General features: G+C 37.8%; 1 protein-coding gene across 2 annotated transcripts; it reads right to left on the reverse strand.

Annotated features, from left to right (window-relative positions):
• Positions 1-1,181: 1,181 nt before the first annotated feature.
• On the reverse strand, positions 1,182-11,085 carry LOC145775065 (lysine--tRNA ligase-like). Of its 2 annotated transcripts, none has more exons than XM_082586263.1 (14): positions 10,964-11,085; positions 8,882-9,032; positions 7,385-7,550; positions 7,185-7,278; positions 6,786-6,972; positions 6,290-6,415; positions 5,964-6,083; positions 5,437-5,599; positions 5,045-5,218; positions 4,474-4,559; positions 3,677-3,762; positions 2,660-2,786; positions 1,768-1,911; positions 1,182-1,377 (listed from the first exon to the last, which is right to left on the reverse strand). In XM_082586263.1, the coding sequence occupies exons 1-14, from the start codon at positions 11,002-11,004 to the stop codon at positions 1,303-1,305; spliced, it is 1,740 nt and encodes a 579-aa protein (XP_082442389.1). In that variant the 5' UTR covers positions 11,005-11,085; the 3' UTR covers positions 1,182-1,302. The 2 variants fall into 2 exon arrangements, with proteins under 2 accessions (XP_082442389.1, XP_082442388.1); XM_082586262.1 differs by lacking the exon at positions 10,964-11,085 and adding an exon at positions 9,708-9,833.
• Between the last annotated feature and the right edge of the window lie 7,218 nt (positions 11,086-18,303).

Below are 18,303 nucleotides of genomic sequence, written 5' to 3' on the forward strand. Positions count from 1 at the left end.
CAAAGACCGACGGCGTCTTCGCCAAAGGCGACACCCAGCAGCGGGGGCCTGGGGGGCCTCCCCCAGAAAATTTTGAAAAATTACTTTGAATTTGGTGCATTCTGAAAGCATTTTCAACAAACATGTGGGTATAAATATTCCTGTAAAATGGTGCTGTCCGGTGGCATAGCAAAAGGATAAGATCATGTTTTCTAGGGCATTTTTCGGTAATAAAGCTAAGTCTCTATGTTTTCTTGTTGCTAATTCCTGGCTGAGATATTTGAATGTTTGGTATTGGCAAAACTCGCTCTTTTAATGCAGTTTCGTTTAAAATTAGGCAAACTTTGTTTTAGAGACAACATTCTACCACACCCTTAAACACACAATGTTTACAATTAAATAACACAAGAAAATTGAGTATAAAACTGAAAAGTCAGCGAACAGAGCTAATTAACATAATTTTTTCCAGGGGGTGCCAACATTTTTGCAGGGGGGCTTTGCCCCCCCTAGTTACGGGCCTGAGTTCAAATGACTTCAAGTTTTTTTTAAGTTATTTAGATATATCTAAACAATTGTATCTACCTAAACTAAAAATATTTTTGAAAAAAATTGCGTTTTTGACCCCATTTTTCGATTTTTGGGCCCCATGAGGAGGCTGAAGACAATTTGTTACGAATCTCAAATTTTGTCATGATTGTTTTCTCACTCATTGGCACCATTTTCCTACTACCTCGAGAGAATTTAAAAAAAAAGTTAAAAAACGAGCAACCCTAATGTCTAATGCTAAAGTGAGTCCGATGACTACGGCTGGTGTTTTTGTATGAATCGTTTGTTTTCTTTTTAAGTTGCTTTCTGCGCATGGAGATAAGCAGATAGGAGAAGTGTTCTAGAGGAAGTTGGTCATTTTTGTTATTGCTCTTTGGAATTTGCATTATAAAAAGATATTGCGGAAATTCGCAAGTGGGGCTTAATTATTGTCATACAAACATGACAGATAGAGATTTGTAAGAACAAAGTTATGGCACCCATGCATGCTAGTGACCTCACATGACGAGCAAACACTAAGTAGCATCTTTTGATAACAAATAACTCTTTGTGGATGGATGTTTTTTGTGGAATCTTTAACCTGTTGATTGGAGAGAAAGCTAACTGGCTGGCAATTTATTTTCCATAAACAGTAAATACACACACACAAGTAAATCTGGGATAGTTTATTCGACATTAAGCTACGGACTTGCGACACCACCTTGCGAATAACAAGCGGATAACATCCACGACAATCAAACTACAAATATCGCACTAGCCGTCTTTGTGGGGTCATGGTCACGTGACCTTGTCGTTCCCGTCTGTCGTCTTCTTCTGGTCATCAGGTTTCATGGCGGGAAAGAGAAGCACCTCCTGCGTAGATACAACTACTTTAGTTTGCTAGCGACAAAGTAATCGATTCTAACATCACCAGAATGTCAAATCAATTGCAATAACATGGTGTGTGTTAGTGAGGGATCAAGGGAGAATTCGGGCGATCGCCACCCCCTAAATGTAAAAGTTACTTTGTTTACACTGTATTTGCAAGGTCGGATTAATGTAGCTGTTTTTATTTTCATTATGTTGAAATCGCCCTTCCCCCTCCTGAAGGCTACGCGTTGGATCCGCTCCTGGTCCGTGTACCGTGTTCACTGTTGTGAAATCTGAAATAGTCGACATCAAAACTGTGCCGATCGGTTACTGGAGCGAGAGAAATGCTCAAAAACATTTTTAACGTAAATGTGTTTCAGTTCCTGCACCTACCTTAATGTTGTTCGAATCTGTGAGAAACATGGCGAGTCTGTCGATGCCCATTCCCCACCCGGCCGTGGGGGGTAAGCCGTACTCCAAAGCGGTGCAGAAATTTTCATCGACCAGTTGAGCTTCGTCGTCACCAGCTGCTTTGTCCTGTGGGCCAACAGTTGTTACTTCTCCCACAACATGTCAAACAATTGATTCCAACGAAACTTTGGACAATAAACTCCGTAAAGTCTGTGTTAGCAAGAATTCGATGCTAATTACAAGAACTGAAACGTCACATATTTCAAACCACAACGGGTGCAGTTGAGCAGCGTATAAAGCTTTCTCCCTACACTGCAAGCGAAAACTGTCAACACACAATGATGATTAAAAGAGACTCTGTCAGTCTGACAATAAATGTTGCTATCAAAAATGTTACACCATGGGTGTCCAAAGTCCGGCTCGCGGGTCAAATCTGGTCCCTATATAGATAGATATTAGATATCCCTGATAAATTTAAACAAGAACCGCTTGAGATCAAAATTCAAAACTGAATGAAATTCAAAATTTAATGTCAACTACGTGGTATTTTAAGGTTGTCTGCCACTAACATGGAACCAACTAGACCTCGGTATAATAGAAATCAAGACTTCGGTTCATCCTTCACATTAACATGGCTATGTTTTTACAAATTTTCTAGATGTGTTGTGATGGAAGAGCTAATAACTCATACAGCCTAAATTGTCATATCCCGTGATATGCATACAACAAAATAGCCTGCTCAATAAAGATGCCTGTGTTACACCAACGGACGAATCAACAACACGTTAAAAGAATAACTTGAGCAAAGTATATTCAAACAAACACTGCATATCATTCCAATTCATCAGTAAAAACCACATAAATGCAACATTACCTGGGCTTGCTGAGCGAATCTATCCCTCTGCACCATCGGATCGTTCAACTCCGTGTAAGCATTGCATATCTCCTTCTTATTAACAAACAGCTCAAATCTTTCGGTGAGACCTGGGGTGGACCGATGCCTGACAAATGATACGGAAATCTTTTAAAAATTTACAGCTCAACAGAACAATTATTTGGCTTGTGAAAGAACTGAATGTTGTAACAACTCCAGGTGGGAAGCTAAGTTCGGTGTTGTTAACTCCATTGTATTGAACTGTGATTGACAGTAATAACTAGTATGATTCATTTGTTTGCCTGTTGTAAAGGACTAAACTCAAGTGGGTTAAGATTTGGTCAACATTCACAGAAAAAGTAAAACTATTCGCTGATTTCTTTGCCTGCTTGACGCTCAATATTCCATTGAATTACGTTACCAACTTTTCACCTTTTTAACAAAATGCAGAATGTTTTGTTTTTGCATCTTGGCTTGTTGCTGGCGGTGGGGATTATAGTATAAACAAATGAACGAGAGGCAAAGGAAATGAAATTCAGCGTTCATCTTTTGAAAAACCCCAGCATATTTCAATCAACCAAGCAACTGATGGTCACTGTGGCATTGGAGTAGCGTGTTGAACACATGGTTGCAGAAAAAAAAAATTAAGTCAAAAACTTGAAAATTGGCTTAGTGGCTGCTTCAAAATAGATGATGAGACTTCGATATCATGTCGGGTTGTAACCAAATCTCTCATGAAAATGCTCCTGCTTAGTATTCAGTAGTGAAAGAAATGCACGAAAACGATGTGCTCGGCGGTGCCTCCATAGTCCATACAGCTCTGAACTGTATCAGGTTAAGTTGGGCTTGGCTAGTCAAATGTTAAAAACAGTTTTTCTGCTGTGTCCTACAAAATAAATACATTCCGAATGATCAGCAAACAGAAACGTGACACCAGCTTCTGCAGCATTCCTCACCAGTGCATTGGCGCATGCGATCAGAAAACAAATGAAGTTGTGATCAGGACAGAGAACTTACCATTTGGCAAGTGGACTCATGATTTGGGGATGCTCAGTGATGAAGGTCGGATGAATACACTTCACTTCCAAGTAGTCACCAACCAACTGCAAGTAACATGGATTTATAAGTAAAGTGACTACTAATAGATGCCATTGTCTATAATAAATAACATGTCGTGCCAACGCAACCCACTCAATGAAAAAACTACAAGGGATATAATTGTAAACTGACGCCAGAATCACACAATTAAGTGAACAAACGGCGCACGGCAAAGTGACAATGCGAAAAGGTCGTGAAGCGATATCTTGTCAACCAAAGAAACTACATGTTCAAAATGTGAAACGACTCGTCTGCGATCGAGCTATATTTCCAACGAAAGGTCTTGCATTATTATACATTTATTGCAAGTATGCAAGTTATTGTAGTGCGAGGGTGACATGCAACCTCTCCTCGTTGGTAATATATGAGTGATTGAATGAAGGATAACTTCAATAGAAGTCAGAAGAGAGTTGGCAACTTTCAGTTGAAATAGAAGAAAAACGTTCTCTGAGTAATCTTTTGCTGTTTTGTGCTTATTTGTAGATTGTAATTATACCAGAGCAACTAGAGTACAAAGGAGGGGAAGTGTGCTATCTATGTGCGTTCGGCGTCGTTTATGGGACTTGGGAAAAACCCAAGCTTTTAATAGTCGAGCAATAAATGAAAGTGTAACACATATAACTGCAGTCACTTCAAACTAAACATCTTCAGCCTGAATCAAAAGCGAAATGATGTCGAAATCTTTTAAAGCAACAGCATTCAAAACAGAAACTGACCTTGTCTAACATCCTGGCCACTGTTCGTGGTGGAGTGCAGTCTGCTCCTAACTTAACGCAAATATCATCCAACTGTTTGCGTGCCCCTGCAATAACAACAAGCGCGCACTTAATATGCTAGCAGCGACACGAAGCATATCAAGACCACTTGTCTTAACCGATAGGTCGGTGTTCATACAATCGATGAAACAGCGCTAGCATAGCTTGGTAATCTTTTTAATAAAAACAACTCTTTGTTAGAAGGTTTGTGGTACTTTAGTTCAATAAACCTGATAAAAGAAGATTTAACAAAGTTAAAATAAAACAAAAAAGTGAAGGGTGTTTATCAATTCATAAATTACCGTCAACGTCAAGGTTTGACGAAGATGAAAAAAACTTTAGTATCCCCTTCATTTAATGATAATAACTGACCTTAGAGTGATCGCCCATTGCGAAAAAGTGCCTTAGTGCCAGATCTTCTCAGTATTAGTATTTCTCTATATTTGTACTTTAAACTTTATAAGGTATACTAGAACATAACACACATGTTTCGCGAGAATCACGCCTGATACTACGATAAAGCAACGCTCACCCTCAGTGTGGAGTTCGGTTGCTTTGGGCAGTGGCATTCCTATCTCTTTCTCCAGGTCGGGCAGCATTTTAAAGCGACGGAACGGAGGAGAATAATCAACTTCGTAAGCCTCTCCATCTGGTCCATCAGGATGGTACTTGATCTTATACGAACCAGTGATGTGTTTCACCATTCCTGCACAAGGGTCACGTGATTAACTGCTGAGAGGTTGCAAGTAAGCAGCAGTTGGTGCCATTTGCTGGCCAACGTTGAGTCGTTTTCACATGCCGCGAAAGAAAGTATTTTTCTTTTTGAGATTCAAATTCAAACGTGTGGAAATAACTCTCTCGAGCAACAGCCCATCGGAGATAATATGCAAATTTCCACGGAAAAACAAAGCAGTGACTACTGACCTGAAACTAAGCTCTCAGTGATGTTCATTAGATCTTCATAGTCTGCATACGCCATGTAGAACTCGCACGATGTGAATTCCGGATTGTGTGTCATGTCTATGCCTTCGTTACGAAATAGTCGACCGACTTCATAAACGCGATCTAGGCCGCCAACCACTAGCATCTAGAAACGAAACAAACGAGTACATATGTGTACACATATGTGTATGCCTTTGAATGCAACGTTGCCTGGACACAACCTGACGCAAAAGCAAAAACCATTGTCCGGCGTTTTCAAAGTCTTTTCCACGTGTGGTACAACAACCCCCCAATTGAACACAATACAGATCGCATTGGCATTTAGATCGAGGGAAAATAAAAAAAGGACATGGTCCAAGACGAAAATTCACTGGTTGCAAAAAAGTAGTCGTAGTTTGAGTAAAAAAAACAATAAACATGTCCAAACAAGTTAAAACAACAAACAAGCGAAATTTGTTATAATGGATGGACCGTAAGAACACGCATGGACAGCGCCAAAAATACCAAACCTTAAGATAAAGCTCGGGTGCGACTCTCATATACAAGTCCATATCTAGTTCGTTGTGATGAGTGATAAAAGGCTTCGCAGTAGCACCACCTGCAATCATGTTCATCATTGGAGTCTCCACCTGAAATGAAAACTATATTTCAGCGACTTGATATTTCACCATTGGTAAATAAAAATCATCCCGTACGAACACTAAAACTCTACAAATCAGAAATCCCAAAAATAACACAACCTAAGTTAGGTTTAAGTTTCAGATGATGGCTTTATAGTACAGGCAATTTCTAGCAGTCCTAATTACAAAATCACTCATACCACATTGCTACTTACTTCCAAAAAACCCATCTGATCAAGAAAAGAACGGAGGTACGAGATGATTTTTGCTCTCGTTGTAAACTTCTGTCTCACTTCGTTGTTGATGATCAAATCGAGGTAACGCTGTCGGTATCGCGTTTCCTGGTTTGAAGAGAACTCATCAACATAAGTAAATAAATGAAAGTTTCATTGCGAAAAACTCATGCAAAATTGAGTGTGAAATGCTTTCTGCAATTTTATGAAATGTTACAAACACTTTGTCTTGCGTAAAAATGTTTTATAATGCAACTCGACAAAACCGTAAAAAAAATGGATATCGTAAAGTCGCAACGACAAAGGGAAAATAGTAAGTTTTAAAAAAATCAAAAATCGACAATTGCTTTTTACATGAGTAAAACCTTACTTTAGTTTAGACCACACTACAAATTCAAATTGCTACATTTTTTATTTGAACACAGAGTGTGTTTATAATTGTTTCAACATAACCCTCGTTTGAAATGCATTCAAGTACCTTATCCTTGAGACCGAAGTGCAGATGTGGCAGCATGTGAAGACACGGTGACAGAATTTGTATGGTTTTTGGAACAATGCTCAGTTCACCTTTCTTCGTCTTGGCGGGGTGACCAGTGACCCCGATGATATCGCCTCTCCGTGTACGCTCGTTCACCTCTTGGTATAACTCCACTGACTCATATTCTCTAACAGAAAAAAGTGAAAGATAACTACAGATGCAGAAACACCCTTGAGCTTGACGACAAACTAGCACAAAACAGATTTCACTTTGCAGTAACAAAAATTACTATTCAGGCGATCATGTCTAACACTTTGTGTTCAACAACATAACTAACTTTAAGTTACAAAAAATGTTCCTGGAATTTAAGTACTTAAGTAGATATGTGGGGAAACTCACTTTGCGTTTGCCATGACTTGCAGTTTCAATCCCTCTCCACGCACATCATAGAATATGAGCTTTGGTCCGGATGGGCGTTTTGCATGGATTCGACCTGCTCAACACTAAATGCTTGTATTTGCAGCATAATGAATACTTTAGCAAAAATTAAAACAGAAATGACATGAAGGGTTGAAGGCGTGTGCATTACAATAACTTACCAGCAATGCTGACTAGTTCATCAGTGACATGACTCCCCACGTCAAGGTTATTGTATTTATCGATGAAATCAGTCAGAGAAAGAGTGACATTGAATTTGTGTGGATAAGGCTCTTTTCCATTCTCTCGAAGCGCTCGGATAGTCTTCTTACGTATTTGCAGATATTGCTAGCCAGAAGAGAAAAATAAACTAACTTCTAGTTATGCATGCCATTATGTGTGTACAATTGTACATGCTGGCATTTGGATTGAGCATGCAAGCCAAGTAGCTTACGCAATTTTTCAAAAATGAATGCTTAACATTATTGTTAAATAAACACACAAGACACATACGGTATATATATATATATATATATAACATGATTCGTATACTATGCATTGGCTTAATGACTATGTTACATTGTTACACATTATCACGCACACAAGTTCATTACACATTTATGACAGAAAAAGATCAAGGTTCAGTTAGAGAGATGCTGCTCAAAGAGCAATATAATGTGTGTAGAGTTGGGTTGGAGTAGAGGAGGATTATCCATGACTGGTTGAAAAAGTTGATTAGGAGCAAAACCAATTATCACCCTTGTGCCAGCAAAGAACAGAACCACCAAACAAGACAAAAATTATTAACAGTCACAGCAAAAACAAGGAAACTCATAATCGTCAAAATTGATGGAAACATCATGTATTCGGGCTGAAGCTTACTGCAAAAGCATTCTTTAGGAAAGCAGTGCAGTGTACAATGTTTGGAATTTGGGTATCAAAACCTAATGAGTGGAGGAGTTTGCTTGCAATATTAATTCAAGAAGCCAACAATTCAAACTATCAACGTTAGTGACATGAACAACCACATAACCACAACCAACAACCATGTAACTCAATCATCAATATCCTAACCAGCATGGAAAACTTCAAAATTAAACTTAAAACTATTTTTTTCAGTTTAAATTTAAAGCTAATTATAAGTGATCAACTGATCATATGGCTATTTAATCCACCAAGAATAAACTGTGTGTAAATTTTCTTCTATATATATGTATATAGTATATTTTTATTAGTTTTGCTAATTCATTTCAGTAATGGCATTGCCAAAATGGCCCATTTCGGCAAATCCCATTCGGCAAAGCCGATCCAGAGAAATCCCATTTCGGAGATAGCCTTTTTTGTAGAAAATACTAATACGCAGCCGGTGTTACGCTTGGTCAAAATTTATATAGTAGCTTTCAAATTGCTGTATTTGTGTTATTGATATATAAGTGTTTTTTTTTTCTTGCTGATACTTTAGTTGAGACCTTTTTGCTGACACTTTACTTGGTTAACCTCTATTATAAGCTAATTCTTTTGAATAAACAGATGCTGCTGTGGGATTTTAGAAATCACAGAAAAGGGCTTTCTCTGAAAAAGACTTTCTTCAAATTGGGATTTCTCAAAATCGACTTCTCCGAATAGTAGAAGATCGTGATCTTGCCATGCAAGCTTTTGAAACTGTTTCGCAAACATACATTTGGTTCTAATGCTTCTTCTTCATCTTCAGCTGACTTTTTCTTTTCGGAAGTATTTAATCCACTTGCCAATGCTTTTGCTTCCTTCTCAGCCGCTTTTGCCTCTTTCTCAGCAGCTTTTTGCTTGGCTTTCAACAGTCTTTTCTGTTCACTGAAAAAATATGCAACAACTCTCGTTGATTCAACTTAATGAACACACATCAGATAAAAAACAAACACACCAAAGCCATTTACACAAGGATACCACCAATGTCAACCATTGAACACATTATGTGTAATCAACAGCAATACAGCCCCATAAGAGACAACTTGCAGCAGGGCAGTGAAATTTAAGCTTGCATGTTATTGGCAATGTCGAACCAACTAATCCTTTAAAAACAGCAAACTATTACTTTAAATACAATTAACCAATCATATGCAATATAACTGAGCTATTCACAGGTTTGGTTAGTTTTGTTTACTGTGATATGAAAAATGAAGCAGGTGGGTTTTAAGCCTAGTTATAGCTTTAGGCTAATGTAATGACTTCAGAAGCTGATATTAGCCTAAATTTGCAAACGTTGTTTCTTCAATAAGCCATTTGTATATCATACTCTGTGCAATTTTACAAATTTTAAGCTACTTTTGAACTGGTTTCAACTTATCACTGGGACTACATTTCTATATCAATAGGCCTGCAGTTTTACTAAATGATAACACTGTTTTCTGGATGATTGTTTAAGATACAGTATATTGGAACTTGGATTTAATGTGTTTGGGGGGAAACATCAGTGGTATCCAATTGATATATGCTTAATTGCTTATATAATTTCACTAAAAAACCTACCTAGTATCAATTTGATTAATACAGAATTTTCGTATTGAAAAAGCAGAATGAAAGTAATCTACATTTGCAGTTTTTGTTCCCTCCCATATACGATTCAATAATTTCAAATTTAATCTTTTTAGCATATCTTCTTCACCTACACAAATACATTGTCTGTTATACAGTAAAAAAATACACAAATTTGTATTTAAATTGTATGTTACAGCAATTATTCTGCATGGTACTTAGTATATTTCGGGTGGTGACGATGTCGTCCTCTGTTGATGTCGTACCCTCATACATTGGGACAAGCAATCATTTACGCCGCCAGAAAAAGCTTCATATGCGGTGAGCTATTGGATTTCAGCTTGAGTGTCAATGCCCATGTTGTTCCCAGTGAATGATTATTGATTACTGATTATGAATAACGCTGCCGAAAAGACTTGATATTCGCTGGAAATACGCTTTTTTGCTGAAGCATAGGCCACAAAGTAGGCTAATACATTTTAAATATTTGTAGTGGCGTTTGTTACGTTTTCTTTCAGTTTGGTACAACTTGCGGGATGAGTTCATGAACAAAGAAAATAAAAACAATCAATTTGGTACAGGCTACCATTTTTAAAAGTCTTCTATTTTATTTGATTACATTTTAAAAATAAAAATACCGGTAAATTTTTAGGCTAATTGTTTTTTTTCAGATGTTTTGTAAAAAAATGAAAAGGTGGCAAAACTTTCGTTTCAACTTGAAAAAGTTTGTTTCAAACAACCCTAATTTCTATCAACATTTAAATGGACAAAAAAAAGTTTAACATCTGGCAACACTGCTTTCAAGGGACAACATCGGCATGAGATGACACCGGGGAATAACCTGTTCAGGGGATGACATCGGTGGTATCCATTTTTACCTACATATTGGACAAAAAAAGTTGAACATCTGGCAACACTGCTTTCAAGGGACGATATCGGGGGGGACTTGTTTAGGGGATGACATCGGTGGAATCCGTATATTTCATACTGTAAGTTATTGCACTATACTTGAAAATACTAGTTACCGTTAGGGGCTGTCCATGAAAAATGTCCGCAGTCAAGAGGTCGGGGTTGCAACTTGCGGATGCTTCTAAGACACAGCGCGAAGATTTTGTGGACATGGAGGAAGAGGGTAATTTTTTTGTAACTTTACGAGAACGTCTTTTATGATATGATAGGCATGCAGTGAGCATACTGGCAAAACCTTTAATTTCTAATGTTTGCACAGTAACTGATTGGTACCTACTCACTTTTTACTAATCTTTACCGGAGCTCCAGAAGCATCAGCCATTAGTAATAAATAACTGCAGTGTGGTACTTAATAAGACAATCAGTGGCTAAAGTGCTTAAAGTATTATCTGATCAACATGCTGACAAATAAAAATAAAATATTATCTAACTAAACAAGGGAATTACAGCTAATCTAAAAAGGTTTTATATATAAAAGGTAAGTTACACAATTACACATCTAGGTCATATTGTACACATAAGTTATTAAAATTAGGCCAAAATAGGACTTAATAATAATAATAACGGTGTTGCAAGCACAGTAGTGCTTTTTCACCTTTCATGATAAATTACAGTATACGATATATCGGAGCTGGTATACAAGTCCCCCCCCTTTGGTAACTCATAACAAAGACAGGACTCCACCAAACATATAGGGTGAAACTACTTTACCTTTGCTTTACTGTTCACACACTTCAATCCACATGTTTTGGTCAATTCCTCTTTGTCATGAGTTACCAAGGGGGGGGGGGGGGGGGGGGGACTTGTATACCAGCTCTGATATATCTATATCGGCCTAATAAACAGGTTTAATAATAAAAAATGTATACAGTCGAAATCGTTTAAGCGCATAGTCAATTTGTCAAGCTTTTTATGCGCTTAAACGGTATATGCGCTTAACCGTTTACATTGTTTGACAGTATCCTATACGTCAATACCGAACGTTTATCTAACGCAAAAGCGTGAAAACAGACCGCTGGACTTTTTCGATGAACGAAGGCATTGAGCCTTAATACGTAACCCGGAGTGTTAGGAGATTTACAGAATATTCTAGAATAGTACTGTACAACCGAATTCCAAATAACGGTACTACTTTGTTTGGCTGTTGGTCAGCGAAGTGTGACGCAGCAACAACTGTTCACGCACGTTCCTCGTGGCTTTCGGGTAGCTGCCGTGATCACCCAACCGTAACGAATTCGCTTCAGCGAGCAAGAAAGAAAATTCACTAATCATGCGATTTAGATTTTCCTTAGTCTTGTGGTTCTACAGTTCGTACTGCGACGTAATGATACTTGTTTATGATGTAGCAATCCATAAATGAAACGTGGTCTTGTGATTCATACAGCACTGTACTCAAATCATAGAAGAGAAGGCCTTTTTTCGTGCGGTTTTACTTTATTGTTTAAATCATGTAGGCGCTAACTGTCTGTCTTGAGGTGTTATCTTGAGCAACTTTGCTTTGCCAAAGGAAATATGCGGTTAAGTGATAAAAGTCTACAAATCTATCAAGAATTCCTAGTCGCTTAGCCGATTTATGCGATTAATCATTATGCGACTAACCGTTGAATTTTCTTCACGAGTGAATGGGAATGGTTTGGGATTATGCAATGCTATGCTCTAAAGCGATTTATGCTCTTAACCGATATGCGACTAGCCGATTTCGACTGTAATAATAAATGTAAATGTAATGTATAATGTATATAAATGTAATGTAAAATAAAAGTATATTAAAAAATGTATAATATATATAATAAAAAATGAAAAAAACAAAATAGAAAACTACCTAAGGAAAACTAAGGACACACATAATAAGCTGCTTTGGAAATCAAAAAATTGTACCAGCAACTCCACATAGTAGTAGGATTAAAGCCAAAAGAGTAAACAAATGCTCAATGACATCATTTACATAGGCTACTGAGAACCACATCAAAAATTATGGTCACTGATACGTTATGAATAAAATAAATTATATACTCAAAATAAGACCTACTTCCTGGTTTTTTTTTTTTCGGTCATTTGTCGGTCATTGACCGATTTTTTAGCAAAATGTCCGAAAAAAATAAAGTCAATTTGGTCAAAATGTCCGAAAAAATATGTAGTCAACGCGTGCAAATCGATTTCAGTGATTGCAAAGAAGCTTCTTGCGCCACTCTACAATTTTTTGTCAATCGGAAATACAAGACATAGACTTAGTCAAATTTCAAATGGCGTAGACTTAGTGTTTTAACGTTGATCCAATGTCTTATTATATGTGATAACGCAAATACAGAAGTAACATTTCCCAAACGTGACTTTCAAGTGTGACGCAATGTTGCGTTGCCTTGAAAAGGTCAAACCGCTTGGTAGAGATTGATCGGTCCGTTCTGTCAATCGGGACATTTTCTCAGCATGTTGCATTATCAATTTTAAGCTAGTGGTCAACCCTTTCGAAATGTTATTGACCAGACCATGATAAACAACGAAGTATCCCTTTGAACGTTGATCCAATGTCTCATTGCTTGTGATAAACGCAAACATGAAAGTAACACACTCAAAGACTTCAACTTCCTAGAAATGCCACTGTGTTTTCTAATCTTTCCTTCGAGTCGTGGAAAAGATTGATCTGTCAGTCGGGAAGTTATCTCAGCATGTTGCATAATGTTGTTAACTTTTGAGCTGGTGGTAACCTCTGTGAAATGTTTGACTCCACATCGATAGATAGTGATTTTGTGTGATGGTTTTTGCAACGTCGTACTCCACTCCATTAAAAATTTTAAATTTGAAGTAATGTGTAATTGCGAACCAGGTGACAATTGGCGGAAAGCTTTAACAATAGCTGCGAAGCGTGGCACAGATTGGCCAAGTTTGGCAGCTAATTGCTAATGCTTTGCTGACTTTTAATGAAGAGAAGTGAACGCAACCGTAGAACGTGGATTCAGTTTGCATTCTCGGTTGCGAACTCCAACAAGACATCGAAGCGAGCACGCTACAACGTGAGCGATGAAATTGTTGACGAGTTAAATCACTTTGTAAATACGAACCATTAGAGCGTAACGTGTTTTTTTTATTTGGTCATTCTTACTTGTTTTTATTCCTTTCCGTTGTGCAATAAAAGATGTCTGCGGTCGGGTGTTGCAAGGTTGAATTTCGCTGATGAACGTTGAAGAAACGTTGGTCTGTTCTAACTTTTTTCAGATATAACACAACGTTTCTCAGCGAAACTTCATGTTGTAGCTAGTCAGGAAGTGCAAATTTTGGTTTGTATCAGCTACTTGAAAGGAAATATTTTCATCAGAAAAAATGACCGAAATAAATAAAAAATGACCGAATGTTTTGAAGTCATTTCGGACAAATGACCGAAAAGTCTCAGCGAAAAAAAAACCCAGCCTACTTCATACTTTGCCGATCACAGTTTGGCCTGACTGAATGATCTAGTTAGTGCAAAGCTGTAATTAATTTATTGAATTTATCCTTACCTGTTTTCTTTGTATATAGATGACTTATCGACTGAATTGAATTCCCTAGATGTCGGATGTAATACTGGTTCATCTCACTTGAATCACCTAATGTTTGCAGATGACTTGTGTGTATTTAGTCCAAGTGCTAAAGGTACCCAAAAACTCATTGATGTGTGTGAATCCTATGCTTCTAGACATGACATTATTTTCAACTGTAACAAAACTGTTGGATTGGTCCATCAATGTCGCAAATTTAAAGTTTTGACTTCTCCATATGCGGCTGTACAATACACAAATTAAATTTGTTGGACAAGTGAAATATTTAGGTATACTGATTGATGATACCATCAGTGATGACGCAGATATTAAAAGGCAAGTGCGATCTCTTTATGTCGCTGCCAATCAGCTTAGGTCCAAGTTTGGAAATTGCTCTACCGAAGTTAAAAATGTAATGTACCAATCATATTGTATGCCAATGTATGGTTCGCAACTATGGTATAACTATAAAACTTCTACTTTAAATCGCATACGAGTTGCTTACAACGACTCGTACAGAATTATCCACAATTTGTCGAGATGCGACAGTGCTAGAGTGTATATATCAGGTACAGAATGACGTGTTAACATTTGATGCTCTATTAAGAAAAAATTGCTATGCATTTGTAGAAAGTTGCAAAAGATCAATTAATCCACTTTTGCGCAATGTTGTGTCTTCTGATTACTACTGTACTTTAATTCTACATTTTATATTCACTACAACAGTATTTTGTACGTTGTTTGATGTAGCCTGCTTGATGTTGTGTTAGTCTGATATTTTGTGTGATGAACCTGTTAAAAATTTGAATTCTATGGACTTTGAGTCTGATTGCAAATAAATAATAATAATAAAAGTAATTTGCGTTCTTCTGGTGACTATTTACTAGGTTACCTCCTGATGTTAAAGATGATAACTAGCTTTTGTATTTCCGACGTTTCGTCAGTCAGCACGACTGACTTTATCAAGGTGGCTAAAACAGGTTAACACAACCTGTTCAGCAACGATGGCACAACACAAAAACATACTGATAAAATGAATAAAGTAAGCAGCAAGAATCAGAATTAAAACACGCAACAAGATACCTAGAGGTTAAACTGAATGCAGTGAATGCCTAAAACCAGTAGGCTACTTTCCAACAGCGTAAATTTATCTATCTATTGGGCCACCGTCAAGAAACATTGAAAAGACATCAGACAAGACAGAAACCAAGGGAATTGGCAATAACAATGATAGAGAAGACGCACTGAGAATGGAAAAGGTGAAGCTAAAGTTAAAGTAATTTTTTGTACACAGAGGGGAAATTCTGACCATCTTTCTGGTTAAGAGCATGTTGTGCTTTCTGGTTTATGTACCACTTTTCTGTAAACAATCTTTTTGTATAATCCTTTTCAGTTTTAAGAATGGTAGCGTTGGTCCAAGTAATTTTATGGTCTGAATTTATAGAATGTTTGCAAAGAGCGGAATGCTCCGGACGTTGAAATTTAATAGCTCTTTGGTGCTCGTTGATTCTAGATTTAAGATCACGTTTTGTCTGTCCAATGTAGATTAAATCACAGTCATGACACGGAACTTGGTAGATCAATCCAGAAACTTCACCTTCTCTCACGGGGTCTTTAGTCGAGGGAAGGTATTTACCTATTGTGAGATAGGGTTTCATCGCAACTTTGATTCCTATGCCATAGAGGATACGCTGAATTTTGTCGGTTACCCCCCTTATGTAAGGAAGACAAGTAAAAGATTTATAAGGAGGAAGCGAAGGTTTCGGTTTGGGTCGCTGTATCTCTCTGTTTTTAATAATAATAATAATGCAATACAGTTAAATAACAAATTACATGACAACCGAGCTGAACTCGAACTGATGCAAGTTTTTGACATGCTTTCAAAAAGTGATGCCGTTTCAAAATCCAAAATTTGATGGAAGCTGAAGCAGAGAATACTAGTTGGTGTTGCGACCGTGTAATATTTTAAACTGATTGTCTTGCTTTGGTATCATGCATTTTATAACGTCCACGTTTTGTCGCTTCTACCCTTTTGTAGACCTCTGCTATGTTTGGCATAATTGTTGTTGGTTATGATGGTCAGAAATGAAAACAAACTGAAACTGAGTTGAAGCAGGCTACGAAAATTTTCCAGGCATCAGCCGAGTTTGTAACAGGTAACAAACAAAACAAAGTTCAGCTATTCGTAATAGTCTTGACCGCCAGGTTATACATTCAATAAACTTTATCCTTGGGTTGCGGATCAATAATTTTGAGATTGCAACACAATACGGGAGATTTAGTCTCGAGCAGGGGCTCCATCCGCTTTTAAAATTCAGGGGGGTGATTTTTCAGTTCAGTTCAGTTCAGTTCAGTTGTTTTTTTATTTCTGACCATCATATCAAAACAATACACATCAACATAGCAAAGGTCAAGAAAAAGGTAGAAGCGACAAAACGCGAACGTTAAAACGTGCTTGTGATCGAAGTAAGTTATTGAGTTGAAAAAAATTTGGCACGGTCGCAACACCTTCAGAAAAATTTAAGATATAAAGGGAAAATTAAAAAAATAAAAAATGTTACAAAACAAATAAACATATAGCCTATAGGCTATAACTTTATTAGCCTACATAACTTTAGCTGATATATTGAAGATTTGTATGGACAGTTGCTATGAAGATCGGCCATGGTGCGTTATCAAGAGTGCTGATGGTCGTAAGGGGAACACGTCTTGATGCGTTTAGCTCATAGCAAAGAGCAAGGCAGGCAAAGAAAACCCCACAAAGAAATCCTACCACGGGCAAAGCCATTTCAAGCGCAACGCACCAGGCCTTGCACGACTCACAAAATAGATAGGCTATAACTTGACGACATGAAACAATGACAAAAAACAAACTAGCAAAAAACAACATCATCATCTTGCGGAAATTCAATTATACCCAGGGAAGTTATGTCTTAAAGATATCAAGCGTGCTTTGATAAAAGTTGCGTTGATAAAGCGATAATTTTAGACCCCAGTCAGCTAAACTCGCCACTTCCACACCGATCCAACGTTGGCTAACGTTGTACTAATGCAAAAATGACAGGCATCGCCAGCTGGGATGTAGTAGTGGTATGTCCCAGTAATATGATAAATTTGGGTTACCGTATGTTTTACACGTTAAACCATATTAAAGTGACAAAAAATATCCAATTTGGCATATTACGTTAAAAAACATAGATAAACAATCAGACAATAGCATGACGATCCAGTCCAAGATATTGAAATAAAAACAACTGGTTGGAGCACATGGCCACCGCTTCACCGAAAGATGGAGATTGGTCAAAAAGGATGGAAAAACTTCTGCAGACTCTGTAGAACTTCTGTGGACAAAAAAACACAAGAACCAGAAGGCCAGTAGGAGTACTTACAATCTTACTATTTTGCTAATAAATCTACACACATTGGCTTATCATTGCTGGGCAAAAAATTTGGCAATTTTGGATAGTATGGGCTAAAATCGTCATAGTCATTTCAACTTCTGGGGGGCTGCGCCCCCCAGACCCCCCATTGCAGCGTCAGCTTCTTTCTGATCGCAGCATAGGGTTTCCAAGTCGTTTCACAAAGTATGTTTCAGGGCATTTTTGGGTAAGCAAACTGGTAGCCTAGTCACTTAACAAGAAATAATTCTAGCACTGCAAATGAAAACTCGAACCAATCATAAACTACGTTTTCCGTGACGTGAAAAAGGGCAAAAAGAAGATGATACAAAGCAAATCAAGTGCTGGATTTTCTATCAGCTGTTTGTTTGTTTGTTTATTTGTTTTTCATATTTTTACCTTGCATTGCGAGAAAGCGGACTTGAGCGCTATGCATCGGTGTACGCCTTCCGACGTACACCTGAACCACGCTGCAGCCGACGGCACTGTCTGTTTCCGGTTGTCTACTCTACTTATGACTTAAATTTGGTACTACCCATTATTCGAAATCGATCACTGGGTAGAGGCAATTATACTTATAGTGAAGTTTCTTCTCCAGAGAAACAACAGCAAGTGCGGGAAGGTGGAGTCGAACATGTAGGCTCTCGACTGCGAGCCCAACGCGCTAACCACTCAGCCACTGCTGCCGACTAAGTTGGCAGCTGGTTGGCT

This window comes from Aplidium turbinatum, chromosome 8 (assembly GCF_918807975.1).
Source record: "Aplidium turbinatum chromosome 8, kaAplTurb1.1, whole genome shotgun sequence".
In the NCBI taxonomy this organism is placed as follows: domain Eukaryota; kingdom Metazoa; phylum Chordata; class Ascidiacea; order Aplousobranchia; family Polyclinidae; genus Aplidium; species Aplidium turbinatum.

Coding starts and splice junctions, on each gene's coding strand:
- LOC145775065 (XM_082586262.1), bottom strand. CDS start 9,832: ATGCTAAAAAGATTAAATTTGAAATTATTGAATCGTATATGGGAGGGA. Junction 3,763..4,473: donor TGGCCAGGATGTTAGACAAG/GTCAGTTTCTGT, acceptor TGTTACTTGCAG/TTGGTTGGTGACTACTTGGA. Junction 1,912..2,659: donor GATTCGCTCAGCAAGCCCAG/GTAATGTTGCAT, acceptor GTTGGCCCACAG/GACAAAGCAGCTGGTGACGA.